The sequence below is a fragment of the Centroberyx affinis genome, unplaced genomic scaffold, assembly GCF_046629955.1.
Source record: "Centroberyx affinis isolate AG114_WGS23_722 - 3 ecotype Tasmania unplaced genomic scaffold, CSIRO-AGI_Caff_v1 ptg004263l_1, whole genome shotgun sequence".
NCBI classification, from domain to species: domain Eukaryota; kingdom Metazoa; phylum Chordata; class Actinopteri; order Beryciformes; family Berycidae; genus Centroberyx; species Centroberyx affinis.
Genome location: NW_027281991.1, coordinates 246,596 through 273,946, shown reverse-complemented (window position 1 = coordinate 273,946; position 27,351 = coordinate 246,596). Strand labels below are relative to the sequence as shown.

At 39.9% G+C, this 27,351-nt stretch overlaps 1 protein-coding gene across 2 annotated transcripts; it reads left to right on the top strand.

Annotated features, from left to right (window-relative positions):
- Window positions 1-1,819: 1,819 nt before the first annotated feature.
- Window positions 1,820-25,978, top strand: lmnb2 (lamin B2). Of its 2 annotated transcripts, none has more exons than XM_071543188.1 (13): window positions 1,820-2,229; window positions 9,175-9,311; window positions 10,663-10,819; window positions 13,011-13,136; window positions 14,602-14,700; window positions 15,128-15,199; window positions 15,297-15,422; window positions 15,570-15,790; window positions 17,594-17,828; window positions 18,644-18,751; window positions 20,967-21,086; window positions 21,441-21,521; window positions 21,957-25,978. In XM_071543188.1, the coding sequence occupies exons 1-13, from the start codon at window positions 2,017-2,019 to the stop codon at window positions 21,987-21,989; spliced, it is 1,728 nt and encodes a 575-aa protein (XP_071399289.1). In that variant the 5' UTR covers window positions 1,820-2,016; the 3' UTR covers window positions 21,990-25,978. The 2 variants fall into 2 exon arrangements, with proteins under 2 accessions (XP_071399289.1, XP_071399288.1); XM_071543187.1 differs by having other exon boundaries at window positions 21,951-25,978.
- Window positions 25,979-27,351: the final 1,373 nt, after the last annotated feature.

The following is a 27,351-nucleotide window of genomic DNA, read 5'->3' as shown; positions in this document are numbered from 1 at the left end:
GGAGTATTAACCCTAACATACATGTCTTTGATGGTGGGAGGAAACCCACACAAACATGGGGAGAACGTGCAAACTCCACACAGAAAGTACCTGGGACAGACCAGGGTATGAACCCAGGACCTTCTTGCTGTGAGGCAACAGTGCTAACCACTGAGCCACCGTGCCGTCCCGTTCTTCTTTCTTTTCTCTGCTCCAGAAGGATATGTCCTTTTTTGCGAAACATTGCTTTTTTGCTGCATCGATGCAGAGGAGAGGACTGTAACCTAATGTTAGTCTGACTGACTGTGCTTGCATCAAAAGTGCGCATTGCACATGAACGTCACACCAGCTCCGACAGAGGCAACGGGAATTGATTAAACCAGTAGTATTAGCTAGCCAGCCTGTTAACATAATGTTGCGTTTTTGTATGATTACCATTGACATAATATATTACCAAAAAAACAAAAAAACAAAACATTTCAAGCGCTCTTGGGGGCCTTAAGCAGGCGCTTAGTTCGCTTATGCCTCGGGCCGGCCTTGAGGAACCGGCTCACCCGCATCTCACACAACGCATCCAAGATCATTGGCCTTCCCACCCCCAATCTCTCAGACCTCAATAACAAAGCCATAATACACAAAGCACTAACCATAACCCAGGACCCCGCTCACCCCCTTACTCCTTTCTTCACATTGCTTCCATCTAGTCGCAGGTACAGGTCCCTCACCTGGAGATGGGCCTGCTTTAAAAAGAGCTTTGTCCCCTCTGCCATTGAAGCTCTGAATTCACTGCATTGAATGTCTTGTGTTAATGTATTGTTGTCGTCCTGTTTTGTATGAATATTGTGTAGTGATTATGTGTGTACATGTATGTGAGGCTTTGTACAAAGGGTGGAACCAAATTTCCTCTTGTAGGACAATAAAGTATCTATCTATCTATCTAATTTATTCTGCATTTGAATAAGCTTTCATCCTCTGTTAGATTTCAGTTGCCTTTTGATTTAGTTTTGCAATTTTAGAGATCACACTTTCATTGTACATACACTTCATGTTTTCTTGATTTAGCCAGATCACTACCACATTTTCTTAGATACTTCCCTATTTCATGTTTTAAAAGTTCCCAATAATAGCAGTATGAGTTTAATGCTGAGGCTTTTTCCCAGCAGCATTGGACCAGAGGTTTTATGTTAACTTTAACCTCCTCATGATTTCAGACAGTTGTTTAATTTCCAATAAGAAGTAGGGTTGGCTCAATCTAGTGGTCATGAGAATAACAGTGGGGGCTTCTCTGGGTTTGGGGAGGGTCGTCTTGCCCATGTCTTGCCCTGTTGAGGCCTTTATGTTTGTGTATTTGTATGTATGTATGTGTGTGTGTGTGTGGTTTTTTTTGGAAAAGAGGTGGGGGAATCTGTTGGGCACAGACAAGAATTTCAATCTACTTTCACCCGTATGTATATGTGTATTTCTATTGCTATATTGCTACTTTCACCCCATGTAGCCTATATATAATATAATAATGTATTGCTGAACAAGGATGAGATTGTGGGTCGTATGGAAGTATTACATTATCCTGGTGGGTCATGTGTGGGTCCTGCAGAAAGGGTTGGTGAGTTGCTAAGATGATTTTAGTTCCTTTGCCGTCTGCTTTGTTATGAGATATTTCCGAATGTTTAATTAAAGAACATTGAAAGTCTGTCTGACTTGCTTTCTTTCTTTCTTTCTTTCTATCTATCTATCTATCTAGCTTTCCTTCCACCTCCCATCATCCATTGCGAGTCAGGAAGCGTTGTCTCCTTTTGGCGCGGTCCTGGCAGCGGTGTCCGCCATCTTGGATTCAGACCAGTGTGTTTCAGCCCTGCAGCCTGCTGAAACATTGCATGACCGCACACTTATTCATTCATTGACACTGCTCTGATTGTTGAGGAAACAAACTGTTTTTGCGACTTTACCAAAGATAAAAAAGGCAATTAAGTCTTGTGTTACTCGCGAAAGAATTTGCAGAGTGGAGGAGCAAAACTTCGGATTGGAGAAAGAACCGTTATGGCTACTGCTACCCCAAGCCGTGAAGCGGGCCGGTCGGCGGCCTCTACCCCTCTCTCCCCGACCCGGATCTCCCGCTTACAGGAAAAACAGGAGCTGCAGCACTTGAACGATAGGTTGGCCGTCTATATCGACCGGGTCCGGGCTCTGGAGCTGGAGAATGACCGGCTGATGGTCAAGGTATCAGAGAAAGAGGAGGTGACTACGAGAGAGGTGAGTCCAATAGAAAATACTATTTGTTTTAACTATCTCGGAGCTTCACCTAAGATTAACTTATAGCAATCACTTAACAGAGGTCTTAACTTTAACAAATGTATACGATATAAACAGTAAATCGCTGAAATAAAGAAGCAGTGGATACAAATGACCATAAAGCAATTTGAATAGTCAGTTAATATGAACTAACACGGATGGCTAGTATTTGTCCTGATTGGAGATTTAGCTCACAACCCGCCAATGCGCTACGTTAGCTTACCAGTTAGTAATAAGCTGCTGCTACTCATGGCTAAACAACTCTGCTAAGAAGAGATTTGTGGCAGCATTTTTTCTGTCTTAACGTTAACGGGACCCGGTGGATTGAGCGGGAGGTCGCGCGCGCCCACTGGTAGTAAGGCAGACATTACAGCCCGATACGTGATTAAATATGAACTTGTACGCTGAGAAATCCACGCCAAATTCGATTAAAAAAAAACCTGTCAGTTTAATGTTACTGTGCTTATCGGCTTAATATGTATAACCTATCTCTTATAACATGCCTTTAACGCAGCATATAGCTACTCATCAAAGCTACACTTCATATCAATAAAATCTTAACTCTTAGAATTAGTTTACACTGTTCCCTACCGAATTGAATTTGGCGGAATATATCGGGCTAGGCAGACATCTAAGCTCCCGCCAGTTCTTTTCAAACGTAGCAAGTCAGATGGAGGCAGCTGACTATCAGATCATTAGTTGAAATAAAAGCCCAAATATGAATAATAATGAATGTTGTGGTTGATGTTGCTATTGCCTTTTGTTCTCGCTGCTGTGTTGGTTGCTACAGTTGGCCATATCCGTCAACGGAGTTGGACGGGTGTTACGTTTTCGCCTCATTCCGTCTGTTTGTCGGTCTGTTAGGATATCTCAGTAAGTTATGAATGGATTTGCCCGACAATTTGTGGAAAGCTTGGTCATGGGGCAAGGAACAACTGATTAACTATTCACACTGATTGGCCAAAGGGGGGCATGGTAGTGGGCGTGGGTTCTCACAAAATGGTATATAACTTCCAAACAGATTCATCTAATGCCATCAAACTTGGTGTGCCTGTCAGCAGACATAAGAAGAGGGAAACCCTCTATTATTGGCCCAATTAAACAACATGGGAGCACTGGAGAGCTCAGTTCTGGATTAGACATAGGCTAACCGTCCTGCCAATTTTTCCACAACTTGGTACAGTGATAGAAGGCCCCTAATCACCACTGAAGAAATATAATGCTGATTGGCCACATGGTGTTAAGGTAATTGGCTAAAATGCTTAGAAGTGGCTAGAATTTGATCTCATTGAATCTCACGTCCCATTTCAGGTAGCCTACAGTCATGAAAATGTGTGTGTCTCCTGATGTGAAACAAATTGGTAATCGGAAAATCCAACTTGTGGAACTGGCATATCTTGACAATCACCTAGCGTTGGCGGAGGTATGCGCTCTATTGAGTGCCATCGAGTTGGTATTGTAGTGGTTGTTACTGACTGTGTCCTTCCAAGCCAAGTACTGAACACAGTCTGTCGTTTTGCCTTTATGTTTTATTGTTATTGCTACTTTGTTGCTGACGTTGTTTTTGTATGATTTTGATGGAATTTTGTTTCCATTGTTGTGAGTGTTGACTGTACTGTAGCTCCATAAGTAGTGAGCTGCTGTTATGATGACATGTAATTCACTGTAGTTGTTGTAATTGTTGTCACTATTTATCCAGTGAAATAGGTCCAAGTCACGCTGCATGACCAGTTTACAGTTCTGAGAAATAAACCCTTAAAAAATGTTTTTGTCACCATCATGTTTTGGCTTGCATTTTGACAATGGCTAAGTGGTTTACTGAGAACTGAATCTACTGTTTGGTTTCTGTTTCTAGCAGGCATGTACTACTGAACTGACCTGGCAATACAGAGTTTCCTCTAGCCATGCACACCAGGAATCCAAACTAATAGAAATTTTTATTGCACTCTTTTGCTTGATACAGACAAACACAACAAAAAATGTTGTGACTGATATGGGACTGACTGTCACATCAAATTTGTCAGCCAGCCATCAATGCTTCGTCAGATGGCCGCTAGAAGGCGTCTTTGGCTGTGAGATGCATATATTTTGAAACAGAAATTTATCAGTGATTAAAACTTGCAATAACAGTTAATGCTGTTGGCAAGCTAATTTAATCGAATGTCTCCAAATGCACAATCTGTTTTGAAAATGATGTCATCATTTTCATAGTGTATTACAAGAAATGTCAGAAATGCAGTAGTCTAACGATACCTGCACAAATTCACAGAATATTTATTCCACCACTAACGCACGATTATATTACTGCAACAAAACTAACCCTAACCCTGTGTTTTGTCTGTTTAGGACTTTGAAATCTATTGGCCCAAGCGGACTACTTAAAAGGTTTGGCTAATCTACTGGCCTGGAGGCCTGGAAATATGCCTCCGGGCCAGCGGGCAAATGGCAATGTTGAGCCCTAGGGGTAGTATCATGTTAGTACCATGCCTCCCTCAGGGAAGACTGGTGGTAAAAGACACCGTCCCACTGTTTGATCAAGTAATCTAATGATCGATGTTAATCACAACCTGTAATGTCTAAAAATCATGGCGTCGTATTATATAAAGCCGTTCTTCTTTGGAATATGTTCTCTTGTCAGTGTTTCCCCTAGATTTTTTTTCAGGCCGAGTGGTAAGCCCTTCGAAGCTACCAGTGTTGTTGTATGTACATGGTGTCATGTGCAGGCGGGGCCGAAAGAGACCTTTTTTGAAATTCACTCAGTGATGGAGTAGTTTGCGAACTTCAATATACTAGTTAAGAAAAAAGGTGACAGATGGACATTGGCTGTAAGACAAATAATTCAATATTATTAATATGGAAATTAAGTATTTGGACATTGGAAGATGTTACTGATATCTTTGTGTTTTAATTCTCAGAATGCTTGGAACTCAACATGAAATGTGTTGTGCAGAATATCCCATATGGGCCAGAAACTCTTAGTTAAGTTTTATACCTTAAACCTGCAATAAGCGATTTCAGACCCTGTAACCAATCCTGGAACTAACGTGTGCTACGTGGAGATTTCCATGAGATGTAATGATATAAAGAAATAGCCACACACGCGGACCAGCTGTGTTGTTGTTTTCACCTCTTTTCTAAAGCTTCTTGTCAAAGTTGGAGTAATGGTGGAATCGACGAAGCGAGCGAGTAAACGTTTTCAACTAGTAAACTTGCTACCTACCTCTTCACTTGTCATTGTGGGACATAAAATTTGGCAAAACGAGGCTGATAACCGGCAATATTTCTCCATAGGTACGTTTATTTTAGCCATTAGCAGTGTTGGCGCTAGAACAAATATCCAGGGGGGGCAAGAGGCTTAAAGCAGGGGGGCACCAAATTAGTGGCAACGTAGTCATTAACTTGCGAGGCAGCTGGATTCGTGAGATCACGATCACGCGAGAATTGTCAGGCTTCAAGTTATGCGTTTGTGGCCGAACCACAGCGGTGCGGACCAATCAGCGTCCTATGCGGACAGCTACGGGCGTGGTTTAGGTGTGACGACAGAGAGAAACGACTGTTCGTTCACAACAATGGCGGCTCCTAAAGAGGCTAGCGTAGATGCTGCTATAACGTCAGTTATTTCTGAACTGGAGAGTAAGAGTGCCCTTTATGCGCAAATTTTCCTTACAAAGACGGCAAGAATCGTCTACCGACATTAGGGCTGCAACTAACGATTATTTTCATTGTCGATTAATCTGACGATTATTTTCTCGATTAATCGATTAGTTGTTTGGTCTATAAAATGGCAGAAAATTGTGAAAAATGTGGATCAGTGTTTCCCAAAGCCCAAGATGACGTCCTCAAATGTCTTGTTTTGTCCACAACCCAAAGATATTCAGTTTACTGTCATAGAGGAGTAAAGAAACCATAAAATATTCACATTTAAGAAGCTGGAATCAGAGAATTTTGACTGATTTTTCTTAAAAAATTACTCAAACCGATTAATCGATTATCAAAATAGTTGGCGATTAATTTAATAATTGACAACTAATCGATTAATCGATTAATCGTTGCAGCTCTAACCGACATGCTAACTACATAAACATAAACATAGCAACAGCAGAATAAGCTGTTTGGCATTGGCAGAGAAGATTTGGCAAATTTTTCATGACCGCAACCCACATACTCAGCTGTGCTGCTCATCCCACAAATGCATGTTCCTTACAAATGGGGCACCATTTAAAAGGGAAATAAACAGGCTTTCCAACGGTATAAAATGTATTGCCAAGAAGCATTGTTACAACAGAGAAATAATCTACCAAACACAAATTTCCGAACTTTTTGTTCGATGTTTAGTTTGTTGTTGTCTTTCCTCTTCGGCGCTGTCCTACTACGTCATATGGTTCGTTGATCTGATTGGTTGAAGTTAGCCTGTGATAGACAGATGGTTCATCCAATCACCTGTCAAGTATTTTTTGAAAGTGCCTGCCCTTTTCCAAACAGTTTCCAAGGACGACTTCCCACATGGTTCTGTGTAACAAACCATCTGGTGCGTCAGGTTAACGTAGTTGTGCATAGTGAAAGTGAAACCATTCGGTGGTATGCTCCCCAGGAGAAATTTTTAAGAAAAAATCACAAAAATAGTGCATTCTCGTCACTTTCCTAATAATCTGACTAAAAACACAAGGAGAAATCACTTAGGTGTAAATAAATGCAAGGACACGCACGTTTTATATTGACCGAAATGTTTTACTCAAAACACACGAGATAACACATAACGAGGTCACAGCAAATGTGAATGTTAAATAAAAAGAACACTCTCCCAGGGGCATGGATTTTCATGGATTTGCATATACCAAATATTTACGCCATTCAGTGGCCAGTATGCACATGATAACAATGCTATTTAGGCCTACACAGGCTTACATAAAAGTTCACTTAAGTAGAAAATGCATTACCATTAGAAGAGCTGAAGTCTGCGACTGGAGGTGCTGAACTTGTGCAGCACAAAGTCCTTCCATTCGTCTCTCAGCTTCCTCTTAAGGTCTCGTTCAAAAGCCAGCTGTACGAGCTGAGCCTTGCTAGAGTGCGTCATTGTCCGTCTGTGGTCAGTAAAAATGTTCTCAAGAACTGAGAACGAGTTCTCGCACATGGCGGTGGAGGCACCTAATGTCAGCCAAAGTTTTCAGGGCAACAAAACAGTGGGCATGGCCTGAAGTACTCCATGTTGTTCTGAGAGGAGTCTTGACACGGTCATCTTCTTCTGATCATCCTCTTTCACTCTAGCAACGTATTGCTTTGCCACGATTTGCACTCCGTCTCCACAATGGTGGATTTTGTCAGCTCCATAAGGGGTTGTACTACTTTCACGTCCAAGAAAGTGTCACTCTCTGGGTCAAGAGCGTCAAGTGCAGCTGCCAACTTGGAGTTGCGTTCACGCACGCACGTGATTATACGATCATGGGCACAGCCCTAAATAGGCCTATAGGTTCCGTTACTGCCAGCTTTCAGGAGGGCTTAATTGCATTTCTGTTACCTGTGTGGGGCAATTAGGGGCTGTCTTTGTGAATCAGACACATCTTATAATCGGTCTTATTTGCATTTGGGGGGGGGGGGGGGGGGGTTCCGAAGTGTAGATAACTTCATTTAAATATGCATGAACAGCAAAGGTGCAGTGTTTGCATTCCATCCACTGTGGGTGGTTTGTCTTTTTCTTACTTGTTTGTGAAGGTTTAACAGGCTCAACAGTTGCAATCCTTTAGTTGATTCCCCTCAGAACCTGCTTCTGCATGAAAAAGATTATTTGGGGGAGAAGACTTTGGAAAGTTTTCTAGGGGTTCGTAGTGTAATTTGTTTGCCTTCATCATAGTGGACACAATGCCCATGTTTTTTTGCTGAGTTGACACTTCTCACCTCCCCTTCACATTTATGCAGGTGGAGGGACATTCAATTCATGATCTATCCCCATTACTTTTAGAAAGTGTGATTTGTAACTTTTATTGTCTGTAATCTGTAGGGTTGCAAAGGGGTGGAAAATTTCCAGTAAATTTCCGGAAAGTTTCCGGTAAATTTCCATGGGAAGTTAAGCTGGGGAATTTTGGAAATATTCCAAATTGGAAACTTTCCATGGGAATTATGGGAATTAATGGGAATTTATGGGAATTAATGGGAATTTATGGGAATTAACTGGGAATTGAGGGTAATTTAATGGAAAGGTATCATATCCAAGCATAAATATTTGTTTTGTTATAAGCAGACATCCATCCAAAATAATACAATTAAAACAGATTTATTTGTAAGTAGAACTTTATCAAGTGTTAAATATTTTATTGAACAATCAATTCTTTCATTGAAGAACAAAAACATGAATGTTGAGTTGCATGTAGGGGGCGTGGTCTCAATAGCCCTGCAGTAAGCAGTGTGCTATGTGTGCATGTGATTGAGGAATAGCATAGATATTCAACTGTACTTGCATGATATCTGGTTGTTTTAGTCAGGATTATGCTAAAATATATTTTCCCCAACTATATTTAAGTTCCCTATTAAGAGCATACCTTCAATTTAGTAAATTCCTGGTTTATTCCCGTTAATTCCCATAAATTCCCGTTAATTCCCATGGAAAGTTTCCAACTTTGAAAATTCCCGGAATTTTGCAACCCTAGTAATCTGTTACATGTTGTCTGTAATATGTTTATTCTATTTTATTCTATTCTTGGCCAGGACACTCTTGAAAAAGAGATTTTTAATCTCAATGAGGCCTTTTCTGGTTAAATAAAGGTTAATAAAATAAAAGTCACACATACTGCAGATTTGCAGATTCACCCCAGAAAGAAATAATATGAAAGAATGTTTGAATTGATTGAACCGCATGATTTTCTTCCTCTAAACATTTTATCTTGTAATGAAACCATCTGTCCATTTCTGTAGGTGACTGGTCTAAAATCTCTGTATGAGGCAGAGCTGGCTGATGCTCGCCGGGTTCTAGATGAGACTGCCAGAGAGAGAGCCAGACTGCAGATAGACCTGGGCAAGGCTCAGGCTGAACTGGATGAAGCTACACGCAGGTAACTGACAGTTAATGACAGTTAACACACTTGTTCTGGGGAGGCTTTCCTGAAGCATGTCGTAGCGTAGGGCTGGGCGATATATCGTATAATATCGATAATATGAGACCAGTGTTGGGGGTAATCAGATTATGTTTTTATGGTAATGAGTGACAATTTATGTAATCAGTTATTAGCCTAGTTACTTTCTCAAACTTACATTTCACTATTTTTATTTTTCTTACAAATGGTTAAATGTTTAGTTAATAGTTAGCAATAGTTAGCAAAAAAAAAAAAAATATCGCGCTACATGATGTTATTAAAAGCAGACTATAGCAGGCTGGCGGTGTGCAGTGGAGGCTGGTAGGTTACGACTCGCTTTTAGAATGAACACAACAATAAACTGCAGAATTTGGAAATATTTGCATTACTTTGAACTGATCAAAGAGAAGGGAAAGAGCATTATTGTTAACTAAGTTTAGCTTTCACTATCTACTTAAGATTTGAATTGAAAGCGCTTGTGAGTGCAGTCTGCTGTGTATTGTGAGACCAGACAGGATCAGTTAAGGCTTCCTCTGCAATCTGACTAGTTCACTGTGGATCCAGGTAAAGGAAAACTACCTTGATGTTTTTCTTTAGATAACAGTAGATTGTTACTTAATGATGATTTCTATATAATAATAGTGATGACATCAGCAGAAGACATATTTTAAAGGCGTGATTTTAAGCGGGTAACGTGAAAGTACTCTAACAAGTTACCTTATGATGAATGAGGAGTATGAATGAGGAGGCTCAATGAAGTCCAGTGAATGGTGATTTATTAAACACACAATATGGAAAACAAGACACATGGGCTGATGAAGTAGATGATTTCAAGTGGTAGTTATACCACTTGATGACCCTATTGTATCTTTTCAGTGTTATTTTTATATATATAAAAATAACACTGAAAAGCAAGATGGTAAGGAAAACAGATTCAGCCATAGGGATAACAACAAATGGAATAACAGCCAAGACAACAGGGTTGAGAAATTAATAGAAGTCAGAGGTTCTAAAAAGGCCTTATGATAAAAGTATGTTTTAAAAAGAGATTTAAAAGATGATACTGACTGCCAGTCTGAGGTCCCCAGGCAGGCAGTTCCAAAGCCTAGGTACCCTGGTTACCTTTAGTCTTTAACTAAAGGTGTTTATTACCACCACATGTGACGTTTCGAGCATTTCAAGCAAGCCTCCCTGCGCCTTGCCCTATGTAGGGGTGAGCGCAGCTCAGCTGGCTCATAATGTGTTGGCAGCTTAAGGACTGAACGAGAAAAAACATCTAAAAATCGACCTAAGTAACTCTCCCCATCTCCTCTCTCCATTTTTTTTCTAGTGCAAAGAAGAAGGACAGTGATCTTGCAGCAGCAGTGTCCAGGGCCAGTGCTTTGGAAGGCCAGTTGAACCAGAGTGAAGCAGCACTTTCTACAGCTCTGAGCCAAAATGCTGCTCTTACCGCTGAACTGGCCGACATCAAAAGCCTGCTGGCTAAGGTGTGTATAATAGGGCTGGCTGAGAAAAATCCATGCACTTTAAACAAATTGTCATAGAGGTGAGCGATATGGCGCTCTTGGATCGTAACTGGTGAAAATTTCTCCACAATCTGCCATTACAGACAGATCATAAGAATTTTATTGGGTAAAGTTTGATCCCTAGAGATGTTTTGCTCAGTTTGCAGATGGTAGGTTGGACAAAACAGGGTTGTTCTATATTGGTGCTATGTCAAACAACCAACAAACAAAATTGGTAAAAAAAAGTACACAAAGGTGCCTTCTTATCTCCAACCTAACGAAAACAAAGATGAAGAAAAATTGTCTAAGAAGAGGGCACCCTCCATTGTGTTGACGTGGTTTGGTTATAGGGAGGTTAATAAAATGGGAGACAAGGGAATGGCAAGTGTTTACAAGTCATAAATGATAAAATATAATGAAACAGTGAGCCTATGTAATCGTCATTGCAGGGCTCCAGACTGCGACCATTTGGCGGCATTTTATGATCATTTTTCTTGGCAGTGCCACCAAAAAAATATAACTGCTTATATTTTGTGGTATAATGTGCCAGAGTGGTATAACAGTGGTATAATGTGCCAGATAACTTCAACGTTCATGAACGTTTGCAAAATAGATAGATATGACCAGTACACGCTCACTTCCCCCGTTACTATAGTGACCCAGACTCATTTAGACCAGGTGACAAGCATGATTTTTCAACAGTGTTGTGGCGAAGCTAACTGCAACCAGCGTTACTAGCGGAGGAGAGGATCTGATCAGATCTAGAGGATCTAAAAACCAGGGTCAAAACACTGTTGAAGTTTGTAAGTCCATATATAAACACACAGGGAGTTGGCTACCGCTGCTGAGCAGCTCTGCGGTAGACTTCTTCAAAACAACAGAACTTGCTGGATACCGTTTCTTTAGAGTTCCAAAAACGACAAATAGAAATGAAAAAAAATTGTGTTCTGAAAGCAAAGGGTTGCACAGTGAGTCTAAAACTCCAATATTAATCTCATTATCTCCTAGATGTGCCGCACGTGTTCTGCACCACACCAACCATCACAACAGTAGCAAGCAGATGCTGCCTTCAAGTGCTGTGGAAAATATTGTAATTAGTCAGTGGCTAATATTTTGTTTTTGTTCTGTGATGTTGACCTCCAGTTACTACCATTATTTTAAATATTGTGGAAATCATTGGCATTTCCATCTATGTAAAATACTGCGTGGTTTAAGCTCTAAACTGCATTGTACTGTCATGAAACGTACATAACGTTATAGTTGTTGGGATGGCAGCAACAACTATTGCTACAAGCTTTGAATCAGCCCACTGTAGCTAGATGAAGCCAGAGCCAAACTGGATAACATTAGCTGCCAAGTCATTGCTGTCTGTGATCGATATATGAACCATGTCACATGTTCAACATTGAGTTCAAAATACATATCCTTACCTGGTTATGCATGAGTAAAAACGCAGAGCCACAAGCTAACTAGCCAGTGATGTGTGGCATGAACTTGGCTCCCCTGCAAGAAATGCAAAATAACGCTCAACACACAATAAACATGAGTGGGGCACAAATCACAAATGCAGAGTTTAGGCTAACCGCTGTTAACCGCTAGCTGACTCCGTAATGTTATGCTAACGTTACTACCAGATGTATCTGGCCAACAAAGTGACATGTGCTAAGCACCTACAGCAACTTATAACATTAGTAGTATCCTGCCACTGCAGCTGTGCAGCATAGCACCAAACATAACGTTAGCCTTGTTAGGTCTGTATATAATGGCAGTGGTGGAAGAAGTACTGAGATCTTTTACTTAAGTAAATGTAGCAATACAACAATGTAAAGATACTCCATTACAAGTAAAAGTCCTGCATTCATCTTACTTAAGTAAAAGTACATAAGTATTGGCAGCAAAATGTACTCACACTACACACTACTTAACACTACAGGAGACAACAACAATCCAAATGGGGAATGAACAGATGAGAAGTTTATCCCTCCACCATAGCTTTTGACCTACTGAGAAGATTATAGGCTAGATAAAGGGAAAATCTTACAGAGACCGTCTTTAAAACCATATTTCACTGCATGCTTACAACAATATGACCTCATTATCAGACAGTCGGTGACATTAATATTGGAGTGTGCATTATGCATTAACATTGTTGGTGGTGTTATCTGATGTACAGGCAGAGGACAGCCATGCTGTTGCTAAGCGCCAGCTGGAGGCGGAGACCCTGATGCGCGTCGACTTGGAGAACCGCTGTCAATCACTGACCGAGGAGCTGGAGTTCAGGAAGAGCATGTTTGAAGAGGTAGGGTGTGTGTGGTGTGAGGGCAACAGGGTGGTATTAAGAGAACTGCTGCCAGTTACCAGCTGTGTGATTGTGTACATGCAGTGTAAATGGGATTATATTAGGGATGTCCCAAGATTGGAATCGGACCTGATCAAGGCGTATTGATTTATCGGTATTGGCTACATGACACCCAAATACTATTCATTTATTTACTTAATTTCTCCTTCTCCATTTACACCCAAAAAAATGTATATGCCGCAAACAAGCATTATCCACCACCATTTACAGTATTGAGGTGCGTGGTATGGGAGGAGGCAAGTTACACAATCATGTCTGCAGTGTGGCATTATTTTAAATTTCAGACAGATAGCAGCCCAACAGCTATGTGTATTGCTTGCAATGCAAGTATTTCGAGGAGTGGCAGCAGCAGAGCAGCTTTCAGTGTTAGTGTAATGGACAGGTAATTTTTTTTATATTTCAGTTTTTATGTATTAAGCTTATCTTTTCTTGCTTGGTATGGTTTTACTGAATTTAGATTGTGATGCTAGTAGTATACAGCTGTTTTTTTTTTTTTTTTTTTTTTTTAAAGACAAAAATATTGGATCGGGACTCAGCAGACACTCAATATTAAATTACTCAGATCAGAGACAAAAAAAACGTTATTGGGACATCCAAACATGAACTAAAATAAAGGGCGATAAGACTGGAGAGCTTCTTGAAACTATCAACTGTATCAAACAAGAAGGTGCTCTTTGGCAGAGGATATACAGTAATATTAGCCAGGAAGATAATGAGGAACCAAGGCACTCAACTTGAGGTGAAAATAATTAAAATGCCTTTATTACATTGGCGTGTTCTAAATACTGAACATGATTTAAAAAACTAGCTCTGGCACGTTTCGGCGCCTTGCCTTCTTCTGGGAGCTTACAAAAGCTCCCAGAAGAAGGCAAAAAAAACAACACAAAAAACAAGAGGATTACTGTTGAATTCACTGCACTGGATGACCAGCCTTTCTTGGTAGTGGAAAATGTGGGCTGTGAACACTTACACACTGCTTGAAAGCTGTGACTGCCTTTAGTTTCAGTCATTTGTTCAGATGTCAGTCGCATTTCACCACTGAGTTTGACCACGCACTGGATTCACTTGAGCTTTACTTTACGTGTTGAAAAATAACTTCACTTAATTACAGACATATGTGACCTGCTCTATCATTTTCAGTCACATTGACCTCTGGAAACATTTTGAGTTTAATACACTGTTGGAAAGAGCAATTTGAGCTTTCTGGTGATATCAATAGGCCCTTTTCACAAACATACTTCCGCAGGATATAGATCACTTCTCACCATTGCCAGCAATGTTAAAAAGCAAACTTTCTGTCGTCCATAATCTCATTGAAAATGGTTCTCAATGTCTGTGCCTCACTATCTGCCTCCTCAACCCCACCCCACTCTCCCACTACTCTTTTGTCTCTCCTTATGGTTAGGAGGTGCGTGGGTCTCGGCGTAGACAAGAGCAGAGGATAGTGGAGGTGGACTCTGGAACCAGACAGGACTATGAGTTCAAACTGGCACAGGCTTTACAGGTATGCTGGGAAATATATCATTTACATCTGATTTGTGCTATTGTTACATCTGTCTTTATTCCTGGTTTCAGGTTGAAAATAATATTTCTAGTCTATTGGTTGGTTCGGTCCCAAGCGTGAAACTATATCAGCATTTTCTGAAATATCTGTAGAGAAAAGTAATAGGAAATGAAAAGGGGGCAGGCTCATTTCAGCTCTAAAATTTCCCATTCGGTAATGGGTAACATGTCAGAAATCAAAGCAAAGCAACAAAATGTTCTCTTTTTCAAGTATAGAAAAACTTTAGATTCCTATAATCAGTGAAAAACAATGAAGAGAGATAAGTCAAAAGAGTAAGAAGTGGTCTTTTGGTATTGTAATCAAGTCTATTGTTATGTTCATCAGTTTTGTTAGTAGTAACTGATTTAATCAAATCTGTTTTCATCAGGACCTGAGGAGGCAGCATGATGAACAAGTCTCTCTGTACAAGGACGAACTGGAGCAAACCTTCCAGGCCAAGGTAAGAGACACACTCTATCTCTCTCTCTCTCTCTCTCGCTCTCTTTCTCGCTCTCTGTGTCTGTCATTCACACTGTTTGTCTTGGTCTCCCTTCTAGTTGGATAACGCCAAGGTGTCCTCAGAGATGAATGACAAGGCAGTGAGCACAGCCAGGGAGGAGCTGCAGGAAGCTCGTATGAGAATAGAGAGCCTTGGGTATCAGCTGAATGCCCTGCAGAAGCAGGTACTACACGCTGATATGGGAGCAGCAATCAGCTGCTATTACTGAGGAATGTGTTTTATTCCCAGAATTTTGAATATTTTGACCACCCAAATTTCATATTATCTTTACTACTTGTTGATGATGCTGATCTGATCGGTGTGTGTTTAGGCGTCGGCCTCAGAGGATCGTATCAGAGAGCTGGAAGAAATCCTGTCAGCAGAGCGAGACAAGCACCGCAGAGCCATAGAAGGAAAAGAACAAGAGATGAGTGAACTGAGAGAGAGGATGAATGCACAGCTCAATGAATACCAGGAGCTACTGGACGTCAAACTAGCCCTGGATATGGAGATCAACGCATACAGGAAGCTGCTGGAGGGAGAAGAGCATAGGTATAGTATACATACACACACACACACAGTCCTTGGATACAGAGATAAATGCATTCAGGAAACTACTAGAAGATACCAACTGAGAATAATATGGGCTATGAACCATAGTAACATTATAGCTCTGTGCAATGATGGACTTGATGTTATATGTTGAGGAGGAAACCTATTTGTAATAAGCTGTATGTTGTATTTACTTCACTAAACTAGTGATAATCAAATAGCAGTGTAATAGTCAGCTAATACTGCAGTAATAAGTTAGCCAATTCTAGGCTAGCTTAATTAGTTTATAGTTAATAAGTTAGTAAGATACTTTAGTGGTTGAACAAAGATCAGATGCTGAGCTGCTAAATGAAATGTCAAAAAAAAAATGCAACCAAAATATATACTACCTGGATATACACCCACGACAAACAACATTAAGTCCATCATTTGAATTGATTGAACAGAGGAATGAAGATCATTGACTCAGCCAGTGCGACTGTCATGCCATTACCAAAAGTGTTCATAAGTGCAAAATTTTGGTCCTTCACTAACATGCTTTCAGCGCTTACTTGAAACTTATTGAACTGGTAACTCTTGGTTAGATTTTAGAGATTGTCAGGTCTATGGAACATGACTATTGGAAAATGCCATTCTTTTTAGTAAAATGCTTGCTATGCATCTGGATTCTACTTAATTGCCCCCAACTGTCTCTCTCTCTCTCCTCTTGGTTGTCTTTCCTTCCTTCTCCTCTCTCTCTGTCTTTTTTAATATTATTGTACTTGTACCTTTTTTGTATTTAACTGTCCCGAGTGCAACTTTATTTTGCCGTTGTATTGGCCAGGTCTCCCTGGCTTACCTGAAAGACCTACCTGAAATAAATCTACCACATAACAGGGTTCTACAGTAAGCTTTTTGCCAGGAGCGCTGGTGCTCCTAAGTTGAAAAAAAAAGAATGGATGGTGATCTGGAAGATGTCTTAGCAAGTTAGATGTGTTTGAGCCATTGGCAGCCACGTTTTGCTGCCAGCTTTGCAAATTGAATGTCAGTCTTCAACAAACCCGTCATTACACTGCTGATTTAAGGCACTATTTGGTGGATAAAAAGCTGGGATGTTGTCTCTTCTGTTAGCTAATGTAGCCTCCACACAAATAGGGCTGAACGATTTTGAAAAAATATCTAATTGCGATTATTTTGACGGATATTGCAATTGCGATATGATTTGCGATATTAGAGGGAATGATAATTTTTACATCATTATTCTCATTTTCATTGAAAAACGTATTAAAATGATTATGGTGTGATTTTTGCGGGGATCTGTACCAAACAAAGATGTTTTCTTAAGTCTGTAGAATATGATGTGTGTGTTAAAAATGGTATTTTGACAAAATTTCGATTAATTGTTCAGCCCTACACACAAACATTGAAAACAGTGATTCGCTCTCGTGAGAAGTTTTGACAGGTGCAGTCTCGTGCACCTGTTCAAGAGCACAGAATCGCAGGCGGAGATGCTGCAGCTTCTAAAATGCTTACAGTTAGAAAACCGTGGTGTTTTAAAGCGTGGCTAATAGTGACATCGGTTAATCACTGCATTCCTACGCTCACACCGGTGCCCCTAAATTCAACCTCTCATTGGCATTTTTAAAAAAAGTAGGAGCAAATATGACAATTTTGCTCGCACTGTAGAACCCTGCATAAATGGACGACTATTAATTTATATGGGCGGCTGCCCAGATAGAGTATAGTATATGGGAAACCCTGTATTGTTTAAAAACTCCTTGGGGATATTAATTAACTTTCTGGTAAATGCGTGCTTCCCTCCAGACTGAAGCTGTCCCCCAGCCCCTCCTCCCGGGTAACTGTTTCCAGGGTAACGGGCTCTTCCTCCTCCCGCTCCTCCAAGAGGAAGAGAGTGGCGGTGGAGGCCGAGGAGGCAGCAGAGTTGGGAGGAGAGGGGCAACTCCTGGTGTCAGAGGAGGCCACGGCTAGCGGAGCAGTGACCATATCGCCCACTGATATGGATGGAAATGCTGTCACACTGGCCAATGATACTGAACAGGTATGTAGCACAATTTCACTGATCCACAGCAGAAAAATCACTGAAACACCATGACTAGTGTTCCACCAATGAAGGCCCATACCCATATTTTTGGATTAAAGCTGCCAATAGCTGTGCTAATATTCAGTGTCTTTTAAATTTTCCTTAATTGCCAAAATGCCTAAAAAGTAATTCCCTTAGAATTTAGAATATTTTTGTCAGGATGCAGAAGCCTCTGAAACGGCATTTAGACATTGGGACACTCAATTGAAACCCAGGATGATGATACTACTACTAATAACAATGATGTATCATTCTTATTATTATTGTTATTATTATTATTATTTTTATATTGGTTTTTTTTGTCTACAACAGTTATATTACAACAGGTACATTATCAGATTTTTATAACAGCTGCACTTAATTCCATTTGGGATTACTCTAGTTATGTTGATTTGTGTAAATACACAATAAAAAAGAATGTATTATAGGTACATGTAATTTACTTTATTATGCAGTCAAGTGGTGGGAAGAAAAATGTTTAATATATTAAAATGAAAATCAAGATTAATTGAGAATTGTTTTATGTGAAATTGTCGTGTTGATTGAAATTGAATTATAAGATCCCTGAAGATTCCCACAACTACTAAATGCACACAGTGACCATATCTCCCACTAATTTGGTGGGAAATGTTGGTCATGCTATACATACTAGACACACCAAGTAGTCTATAAAAAGTGTTGTGAAAACAGTTAAATAAAAACAAGACTCACTGTGTGAAGACACAGTTAAAACAGGTATGACATGTATGTTTAGCTTTGTTGTGTATGTGCAGGACCAGCCTCTGGGCAGTTGGAGGTTGAAGAGACAGGTTGACCAAGGGGAGGAGGTCATCTATAAGTTCTCTCCAAAGTTTGTCCTCAAGGCCGGACACACAGTCACGGTAAGAAATAAAAATTAGAAAATGTTACATTTTTTGACATATTTGCTTGTTTTAGTATGGAAGGTTAAAAAGTTAAATTCATTAGTTAAAATGAGTTTAGAATTTGATTAGGTGGCTTAAGCAATTTATTATTATTTATTATTATTTAGCCAAAGTCCCAGGCACCGTCCTTGGGACTGGGACCAGTTCAATACATTGAACTTTGTAAAATATTATTACATATTCTTCAGACATATGAAACTTTGAGCTTTAATACGCCTCAAATGAAAAAGTAAGCATGAAGTCTGACGTCTTTTAGGTAAACCTAATTTCAGTTATTTTCAACCTGGCCCTTATTTGTCAGGTTTTTACCATCATGACGATTGACTGTGTTCAAAATTTTGTCACTTACTTCACTGTAGACCTTTACGTTCCTCCAGTTCACCTATAGCACTGCTCTCCAATACTCACCCAGAGAGCCAATCTCCAGCAGTTGAACCCAAAAAGCAATTAAAACACACCCTTTCAACACAGTTACACTCACATCTTGAAATAGCTGGCATTTCAGTCCATTTTTAGCATTACTCACACACTTCCCTTCCAACTTTCTGGCTGCTGGTCTTTGCCTGCAGTTACATCGTATCAGACAAACAATTTTGTTGCTTCAACTTGAAAGAGTTCTTTGGGTGTTTAATGCATTGGAACACCCACATTGAAAGTCGTTTGTAGTCATGAATTTAAAATCATCCATAAACAAACTACATCAGATATTTTTTTGCCTCTCGTAAGTATGGTTGATTGCACAACATGAATATAAATGATAATTTTAATTTTAAATGCTTTGGGCTGCCAACATCCGTGGATTTCCTGCCGTTTATTGCTTGTGTTAACACACTTCCGCAATTCGTGATGCCAGGTGGGAGATATCGAAGCCTTCAAAAAAACAACACATATCCTACTTGTAATTATCACTAGGAGGTTGACATGGACGGTGAACAGTCTACTTGCCAACTAGCTCACACTAATTAAAATAACATGTCTAATACTGCAGTATACATAAGTTTCAGACAATAGATAATTGGAAATCAGATGTAGGATGTGTTTTAAATGCTTTTTGGGTTTGACTGTTGGAGATTACTTTGGCCCTTTGGGTGTGTATTGGAGAGCAGAGCTCCCGGCAAACTGGATGTGAATAGGGGACAAGATTTTGAACACAATCATAATAATCGCAAAAACTAGGTAAATGTGGACCAGGTTGAAAATAACCGGAATTATCCTTTATGCAGTTCATCAATATGATTGTGAAACTATCAGAATGAAAGGCATTAAAGATGACTTTAGTAAATACAATTAAATGAAAGTCTCATCATGTTTTAGGGCTCCCACAGTTGCTATGTTATTAGGGGTAGAGTGTCAAGGGATGTAAAAGAGATTACCGAACACAAAATTCACAAAAGTTCAATAACTTAAAAATTATCGAAATTTTGAATACAAGCACACATAAGTTGAATTTGCTGAACTTTACTGAATTTTAAAAGTTGAATGTCATTGATAGTTTAAAGGGTGTGAGGTTAGTTTAGTGCCAAAACGTGTCTAAAAGAAGCTGAAGCAAACACACTGATATACAGATGTACATTACAAAGATGTACATTAACAAGTTTTTCAGCCAGTAGGTCACATGTGCCTACCCCCTGTATATTTCCACAGGGTCAACAGGTCAAAATAAGAAATACACACTTTCTCATATATTTAGGTAATTTATTAGTATAAAATATTTGATATTGAGTTCATAACATGCCATTGCAAAATGACTGAAAGACATTCAAAAAATATATGAATTTATTGAAATTTGACATGTATGATGATTTTTAACAACTGTATAAAATTCCAAAAATGATGTCTTTGAAATTGGCACTTCTTATATTTATAGATGGACCTGATGGAAACTTTTCTGTAAATGAGCACTACTATTGAACACCGTTGTTGCCAAACCCAAGTTTAGACTTCAGTACCAATTCCAGGCCAGGTATCACAGTTTCAATGAAAAAAAACCAAAAACAATATATACCATGGCAAGAAGAGTTTCCTGAGGGACATATAATTTGCTGACATCCAGCTTCCACTACTCTTGCAGTGCTGCAGCAAAATGGTGTGGTTGAACAGAGCATTTCAACAGACTGTCACAAGGACAGCACTGGTTGCAAACGGGTTTCATAAAACTGCAATGTCTCTACAGGTGTGGTCTGCGGATGCGGGTGTGGCCCACAGCCCACCATCTGACTTGCTGTGGAAGAGCCAGTCTTCCTGGGGTACAGGAAATGACATCATCACTACTCTGATCAACGCTGATGGAGAGGTACTGAATTGAAAGAATATTTCATATTAGATTGATTCAGATATAGTACCATAGAATTGATTGAAATGACATTTCATGCTGAATCATGGGGAATCTCCTCTGTACACTTGGCTGCCATAGAATCTGGATGAAAATGAGCCTAGGCCATTGAACAACATAGCATTTTTAGATGTGTGGACCTAGCTTTAGTATCTGTACATTGGTAACTTCTTGAGGCAACATAGTTAAGAAATTATACACATTAATTTTATCCCAGTTACTAACTTCTTACCCTTGGTGAAGGTAGTATTTCTAAAGCTTCACAGCACTGTGTTTCTATGTTGAAACATCTGGTGTGATTGGTCTGTCCTAAAGGAGGTGGCCAGTAGGAGCGTCACCAAGACTCAGGTGGAGGTGGAGAACGGAGAGGAGGACGAAGAGGAGGTGGGAGAAAGGGTGAGTATACTTACATTTTGGTCCAATTCACTTGCTTAAAAAGCATACAAGCGCAGGTTTTATTTCCTCATTTCATGTTCATGTCTCCTGAAATCAAAGGGTTTCTTTGAATTTTTTGACTCTTTAGTCTTGTGAATTCCTTACAGTGCTGTGGATGCATTGGGAATAATATTCCCTGATCTAAGTACTCCCAATGCATAATCAGCATTAGGGGTGTGTAATTCACAAGACTTGGAGTCCACATAATCCATTCTAACTCACAGTTTACTGATTCTGTCCATTTGTATATCATTATTTTAGAATAAGCTAGGACTTACCTTGCTTTGTCCTTAAACTCAACAAAGTGCATCTAAAAAAAAAAAAAAAACCTCAAGATGGAAGGGACTAAACTTGACTAAATAGTCTGAACTCTTCTGTGTATCCATGCAGGGCAAGAAGATGGCATCCAGAGAGTGCGCCATCATGTGAAGCCTCCCCATTCCACTGGTGGTTTTGACTTCCCCCTTTTTTTTCTAGAGCCACTCAGATATTTTTCTATTTGTCCTGTTGTTGCCTCGTCATTTTGCCGGTTTTTCATAGTTCAAGATATGAGGATTTTTGGGCACGTTTCTAACAGACTTTGTTTCTACTGCTCTGCTCAACTCTGGACCTGCTTTTAATACGAATAATTTCATCTGTAGATAATGATTACACTTAAAATGCAAACATCTATGGATCACGTCAAAGATTATGGCGCTCAGCTACAAACTTAGTAAAAATAGGCTGAGTATTCCCACTCACAATAACAGTGTTCTTCATTTTCATATCACTTCTCCATTCTGTGGGCTGTTTTCCATTCTTTCCTAGTAAACATTTGGTTCCATTCATTTGGGCAAAGCTAAATGCTTAAAAACAACGTATCGAAATTCTGTAGAAATCAATTAATAGAACCTGCTACTCAGGTTTTCAAGTTAAAGGCCCTCAACCATGATGCTGACTTTTTTTCTGTCCATAATGATGATGTGATGAATTCATAACTTCAGTGTTTTGAGTATTCATGGTGGTGTTGAGGAGATGGTGACAAGCTGTTATGCGGATTTTGGATAACTATTTTTCCAGTCAGTTTTCAATGACCTACCAAGAGGTCTTTGATATCTGGCCTGTTGTCACAATCTTGAACGCAATTCCAAACCTCTTCCTCTCCTTGTCTCCTTTCTCTCTCCTTCTTGTCTCCTTCCTCCCCCCTCCTCCTTTCCTCTTCTTCCTCCTTGTCTCTTCAGAGAGATCAAGGAAATGTGATTGTTGATCTGATTTCAATCTTATTCTGTCCTTCTTTCTGTCCTCCAAAAAGAGACATGGACAGAATCAAAGACGGATGTTTGGAATTGGCGAGGGAGGTTTTGAGGGGAAGGGTTTAGAGACTCATGTGATGTTATCCTCCAATTGTGTGTTGTAGATGCTATAACTGACAGTTAATTATTGCTAGTGCCTGTAGTGACTGGGTAAGTTTGATATTGCTACCTTGGTTTCCACAGCAGGGCCAACGCTCCTGGAAGAGAAACACTATCTGAACCGAATGGGACATCTTGCAGATGATTTCTGCTTGCAACCTCATGGAAAATAGTAGGGAATGGCTTATCCTTGGTTAAATTAATTTGGCCTGTAGTAGAGAGCATACCAACCCTGTAGTGAAAACCAGGCTGTACCCTAGTGAGGTTACACAGGTTGCCAAGCTGTGCAACAACTCCTCCAGGCAGAACAGCAGATATTTGCGCATAGGGATGTTTGTATGAGGATTTGTCGCACGGAAGTAAAGATGCTCAAAGATGTGCTGTGCTGCCTGGAGGGCCTTTGGTTGATATCAAACTCACTCAGTAAGTGTAGAATGCCTGGCAGCATCAGGCCCAGAAGGGTGGAACAGGAGAGGTGGGTTCGGTTTAAATATTAAAAATGTATCTCATTCTTAAATGTGTATAGAATGATATTGGAATGAAAAGTGTTTAAAGAAACTGAAAATTCAACATAGTCCTGAAACAAATAGGACATTGAGGAGATTGCAACGCAGGGAGACCAAAGAGCAACAAAACGTTAAGGCAGTGACACATGGGCAACATTTTGATGCAGTTGAGTTACATAAAAGCCTTAAGTAGTGATAGGGAGTGGCAACCTGGTCTTAAGATGAGTTTCTCACGTTGTACTGACTGCTGGCTATTTACCTGTGTACTCTATTGGGTACAAAAAACACAAATGAGTGTCAGCTCATATTTTCTTTCATAAAAAACAAACAAAAGATTATACAGTAATTTGTAACTTTTGCTTTTTTTAAATTGTTGACTACGTAAATCCACGTATGATCTAATTTGTCTGATTTCCTTTTTAAATGTATGTGAAATTGCAAACAAAGGAGAAGGCATAATGAGAATATCGCTTGGTGTACAGCCTGTTTAAAAGTTCAGGTAGGAGCAGGTAGACTGCTATGGTTATTATCTATCTGCACATAATAGAACAGTTCAAAACTAAAAACTGGCATTAATCTATATTGATTGATAGTGTATTGTTTGAAAAGCACAATAGCTATCTGTCATCACAAAACCTTTGCCTTCAGAAATGTATTAGTGATAGTGTAATACATATGACCTGAGAATTGAGCAGTCACATTCAACAGGCCAATAAAGGCATCAGAATGCACAACAGGCCACCAAATTCACCTCTCATGGTGAAAAAGTTTCTCTGCCCCTCACGCCCCCAGGCTCCCCTAGCTGACTACTTTTTCCATTCAGCTGGAAACTCCATGTCCTAAAGAACCTTGCTTAAGACAAAACACTGTCTGACCTTGATATTAACAAAACTGCTAAAAATGTTGCCTGTGTATCATGGCATTGTGTCTTCAGTCACACTGATGTGACCTGTGGTAATGAAGCATAATGAGAAATGAACTAGCCTCTCTGCTCTTGACACCCTACTGGAAGCTATGATACTGTCATGATTATAAAATCATGGGTGTATGTCTTAAAAAAGATTAGGTCTGTTGGATAAGTATGGCCATAAAGATAATGATGGTTATATGTGAAAATGATGTTTCTCAGACATGTTAACTCTGTTAAAATCACAGTCATCAGGTTTTCTTTGCTGGGATTGTGATGAGACAGCATGGCAGGGATTGTTCCTACTTAAGTCAACTTGTTTCCACCAGAACCATTGCTAGTTAGTAATATGGAACCACTCGAGATCAGTTGCCTAACAACTGCCCTGAGGCAGCACTGGCGCCAACATGGCTGCCAATGAAACCTGGAGTGGCCAAAATTTCTGTGGCTCTGGTTTTGAACTGGTGAATGTAGGCTATGTAGAGGGGTGGGCTCACTCCTCACTACAGCCACTGCAATTGGATGACAAAGAAAACGAGAGCATTCTGATTGGATGACAGTTGCTCTGTCAATCTGAATTATTGAAGTAAAGTAACATTGCCTCAATTGTTTTATAACTATGTATCATCCTGGGAAACTGAGTTTTTCTATTGTGTGTGAATGCAGTGCTTTGCAATACTGGATTTGTTTTTGTCTTTGATAGGGTTTTTGTCTATGTAATCAGTTTGTTTACATTAATTTTTTTTTGGTTTTATTGATTTATCGTGTTAAGGGTCTCTGGGGTGATTAAGTTTGGGTGTTAACGGATGACCTCACTCTGATCATTTGATCAGAGTTGGCCTGGATCACTGTGTGAAATCTTGTTCCTGGGTTGAAAGTGTATTTTTAGGACTCTGATTGAAACAAGGCTGCATTGCTGCTCCAGTAGCTTTAGACTGATGATGAACGTTCAAAGTCCTTATTGGACCAGCTAATTTTGCTCAGGATACATTCTTAGTTTCATATTGGAAAGGGCAAGAATTTATTTTTCCTAATAGTAGTTGATGAAGAGAGACAAACTTTAGACATTTAAACCAGATCATTGTAAAGGCAGACAGGGTTAGACAAACTGATGATCATTAAGCTATTTTCTGAACCTGAGCCCTGTGGTGAATAGAAGACTGCAGCTTTATTGGGCTAAAGTGTAGCACAGACAGATGGTGGAACTCGACTGGTCTTAAGGTATTCAAGCTGGATTATCTAGCTAAGTAACCGAAAAAGGACTGGATGGAATCAATGAGGCTTTGAGTCATTTCTCAGATTAAATTTGGATGTTAATTCTTATGGATGTCTTGTTGCTGCAGTTTTGGGCTATGAGGTATGGTTAGACCAAATAATTGACTTGGGCCTAACTAGTTTTGCCATACAGTATGGCAATTAAGGACATAGTTCTGTTTGAGCCATTTGTTTAAAGTTCTGAATGAACATTGAGCCGAAAACACTCAACTCTTAATCACTTAAGTAGAGACCTGTTCTTGTTAATGGAGGGGGGGAGCATGCCAAATGTCAGTTTGTTCATTCATAATGATTATTACCTACTATTGAACTATTTTTTGTATACATAATAAATGTTTTCCATATTAAAAATGTGTCCTCATTTCAATCTATTAGATTAGAGAGTTAGAGTGCATTATATCAGGTTGTTATTGCTATACAGTTGCCTCAGGATTTTTATTTATTTTTTTAAGCAACATGTGTGCTATAGTAACCTACCATTTCCTTCTTAACCGAGACACTCAAGTAGCCTGGTTTTGGGTCGACATTAATCTTGTGAAGCCACACCTCCGTCTCAAACTCCCGGAGGTCTGGAGAATTTCTCATCAGAAAATAGGCCCGTTTGAGATGATTTCCTGCTTAAGACGAGAGTAGCAGAGTGCAGCCAGGTGAGGAGTCGACAAACCAAACCAAACCAGTCCTGACAGCACACTCACTGCTCTCCTTCAGTTTTGTTTAACAGTGGTTGGTAAACGACTTAAAAGGTGCATTACCGCGACCCACACTCACTGCTCAAATGAAACAGTTTGGATCCTACGGAGCCCCTAAAGTCCCGAAAAGTTATATTTTTTTTATCTTGTGCGCACAAGTTAATTATCTTGTGCGCACACGATAACAAAATATGACCTTGTGCGATATTTTTTTATCTTGTGCACACAAGTTAATTATCTTATCTGGCAGACGCATTATTGCAATTAATGTTAAAACCAAGTTCAAATGACAAAGTGGACCACTGGGCACAGACCAGTGATATTTTAGCTGGTTAATTTTTGTTTTAACATGCCTTGATGACAATTGAAAAATCCAATAAGTATCCCCTCAATAAACTGATTTGAATCAAGAGTTTTAATTTTCATTAAATGGATACAAGCAGGTTAAGTACCCAGACCTTGACATACTTCCTAGTCTAGTTTAGGCTATTCACTGGTTTTAAGCCATTTTTATTTTGATGTAAGCATCGCAGAGGGGCATTGATGGAAATTGCATTATGTCTGGAACGTAGGTAATCAAGTGGTAGTCGGCCCAAAACATTCTAATAACATTCTAATAAAAACATTTGGTTGGAGTAACACCACTTTATTTCATTGTGGGTGGTGTGATACAACTTTGATAAGCCAATGAGCACTCAAGGCGTTTCCCATCCTTGGAGCAGTCGGTGGAGAGCAACTACAGCACCTGGCCCCAGAGACTGCGCCCGCCTCGGCCCCGTGAGGTTTCCATGGCTCACACAGTCGGGTCCGCGGCAAGTGTTTCAAGTGTTGCAACACTGATATGTCTCTGGAGGCGGGCATTACAACAGAAATGGGCGTTACGTTAGCAGTCTTTGATTGGTCAATGCATACCACGTTTTGCTGTGAAGACCTCCAACTCCTAACTCCAGATCCTCCAGTCACGGTAGTTTCTAGATTTCTCCAACCATACATCTTTGGACACTGGACTATACTACATCTTTG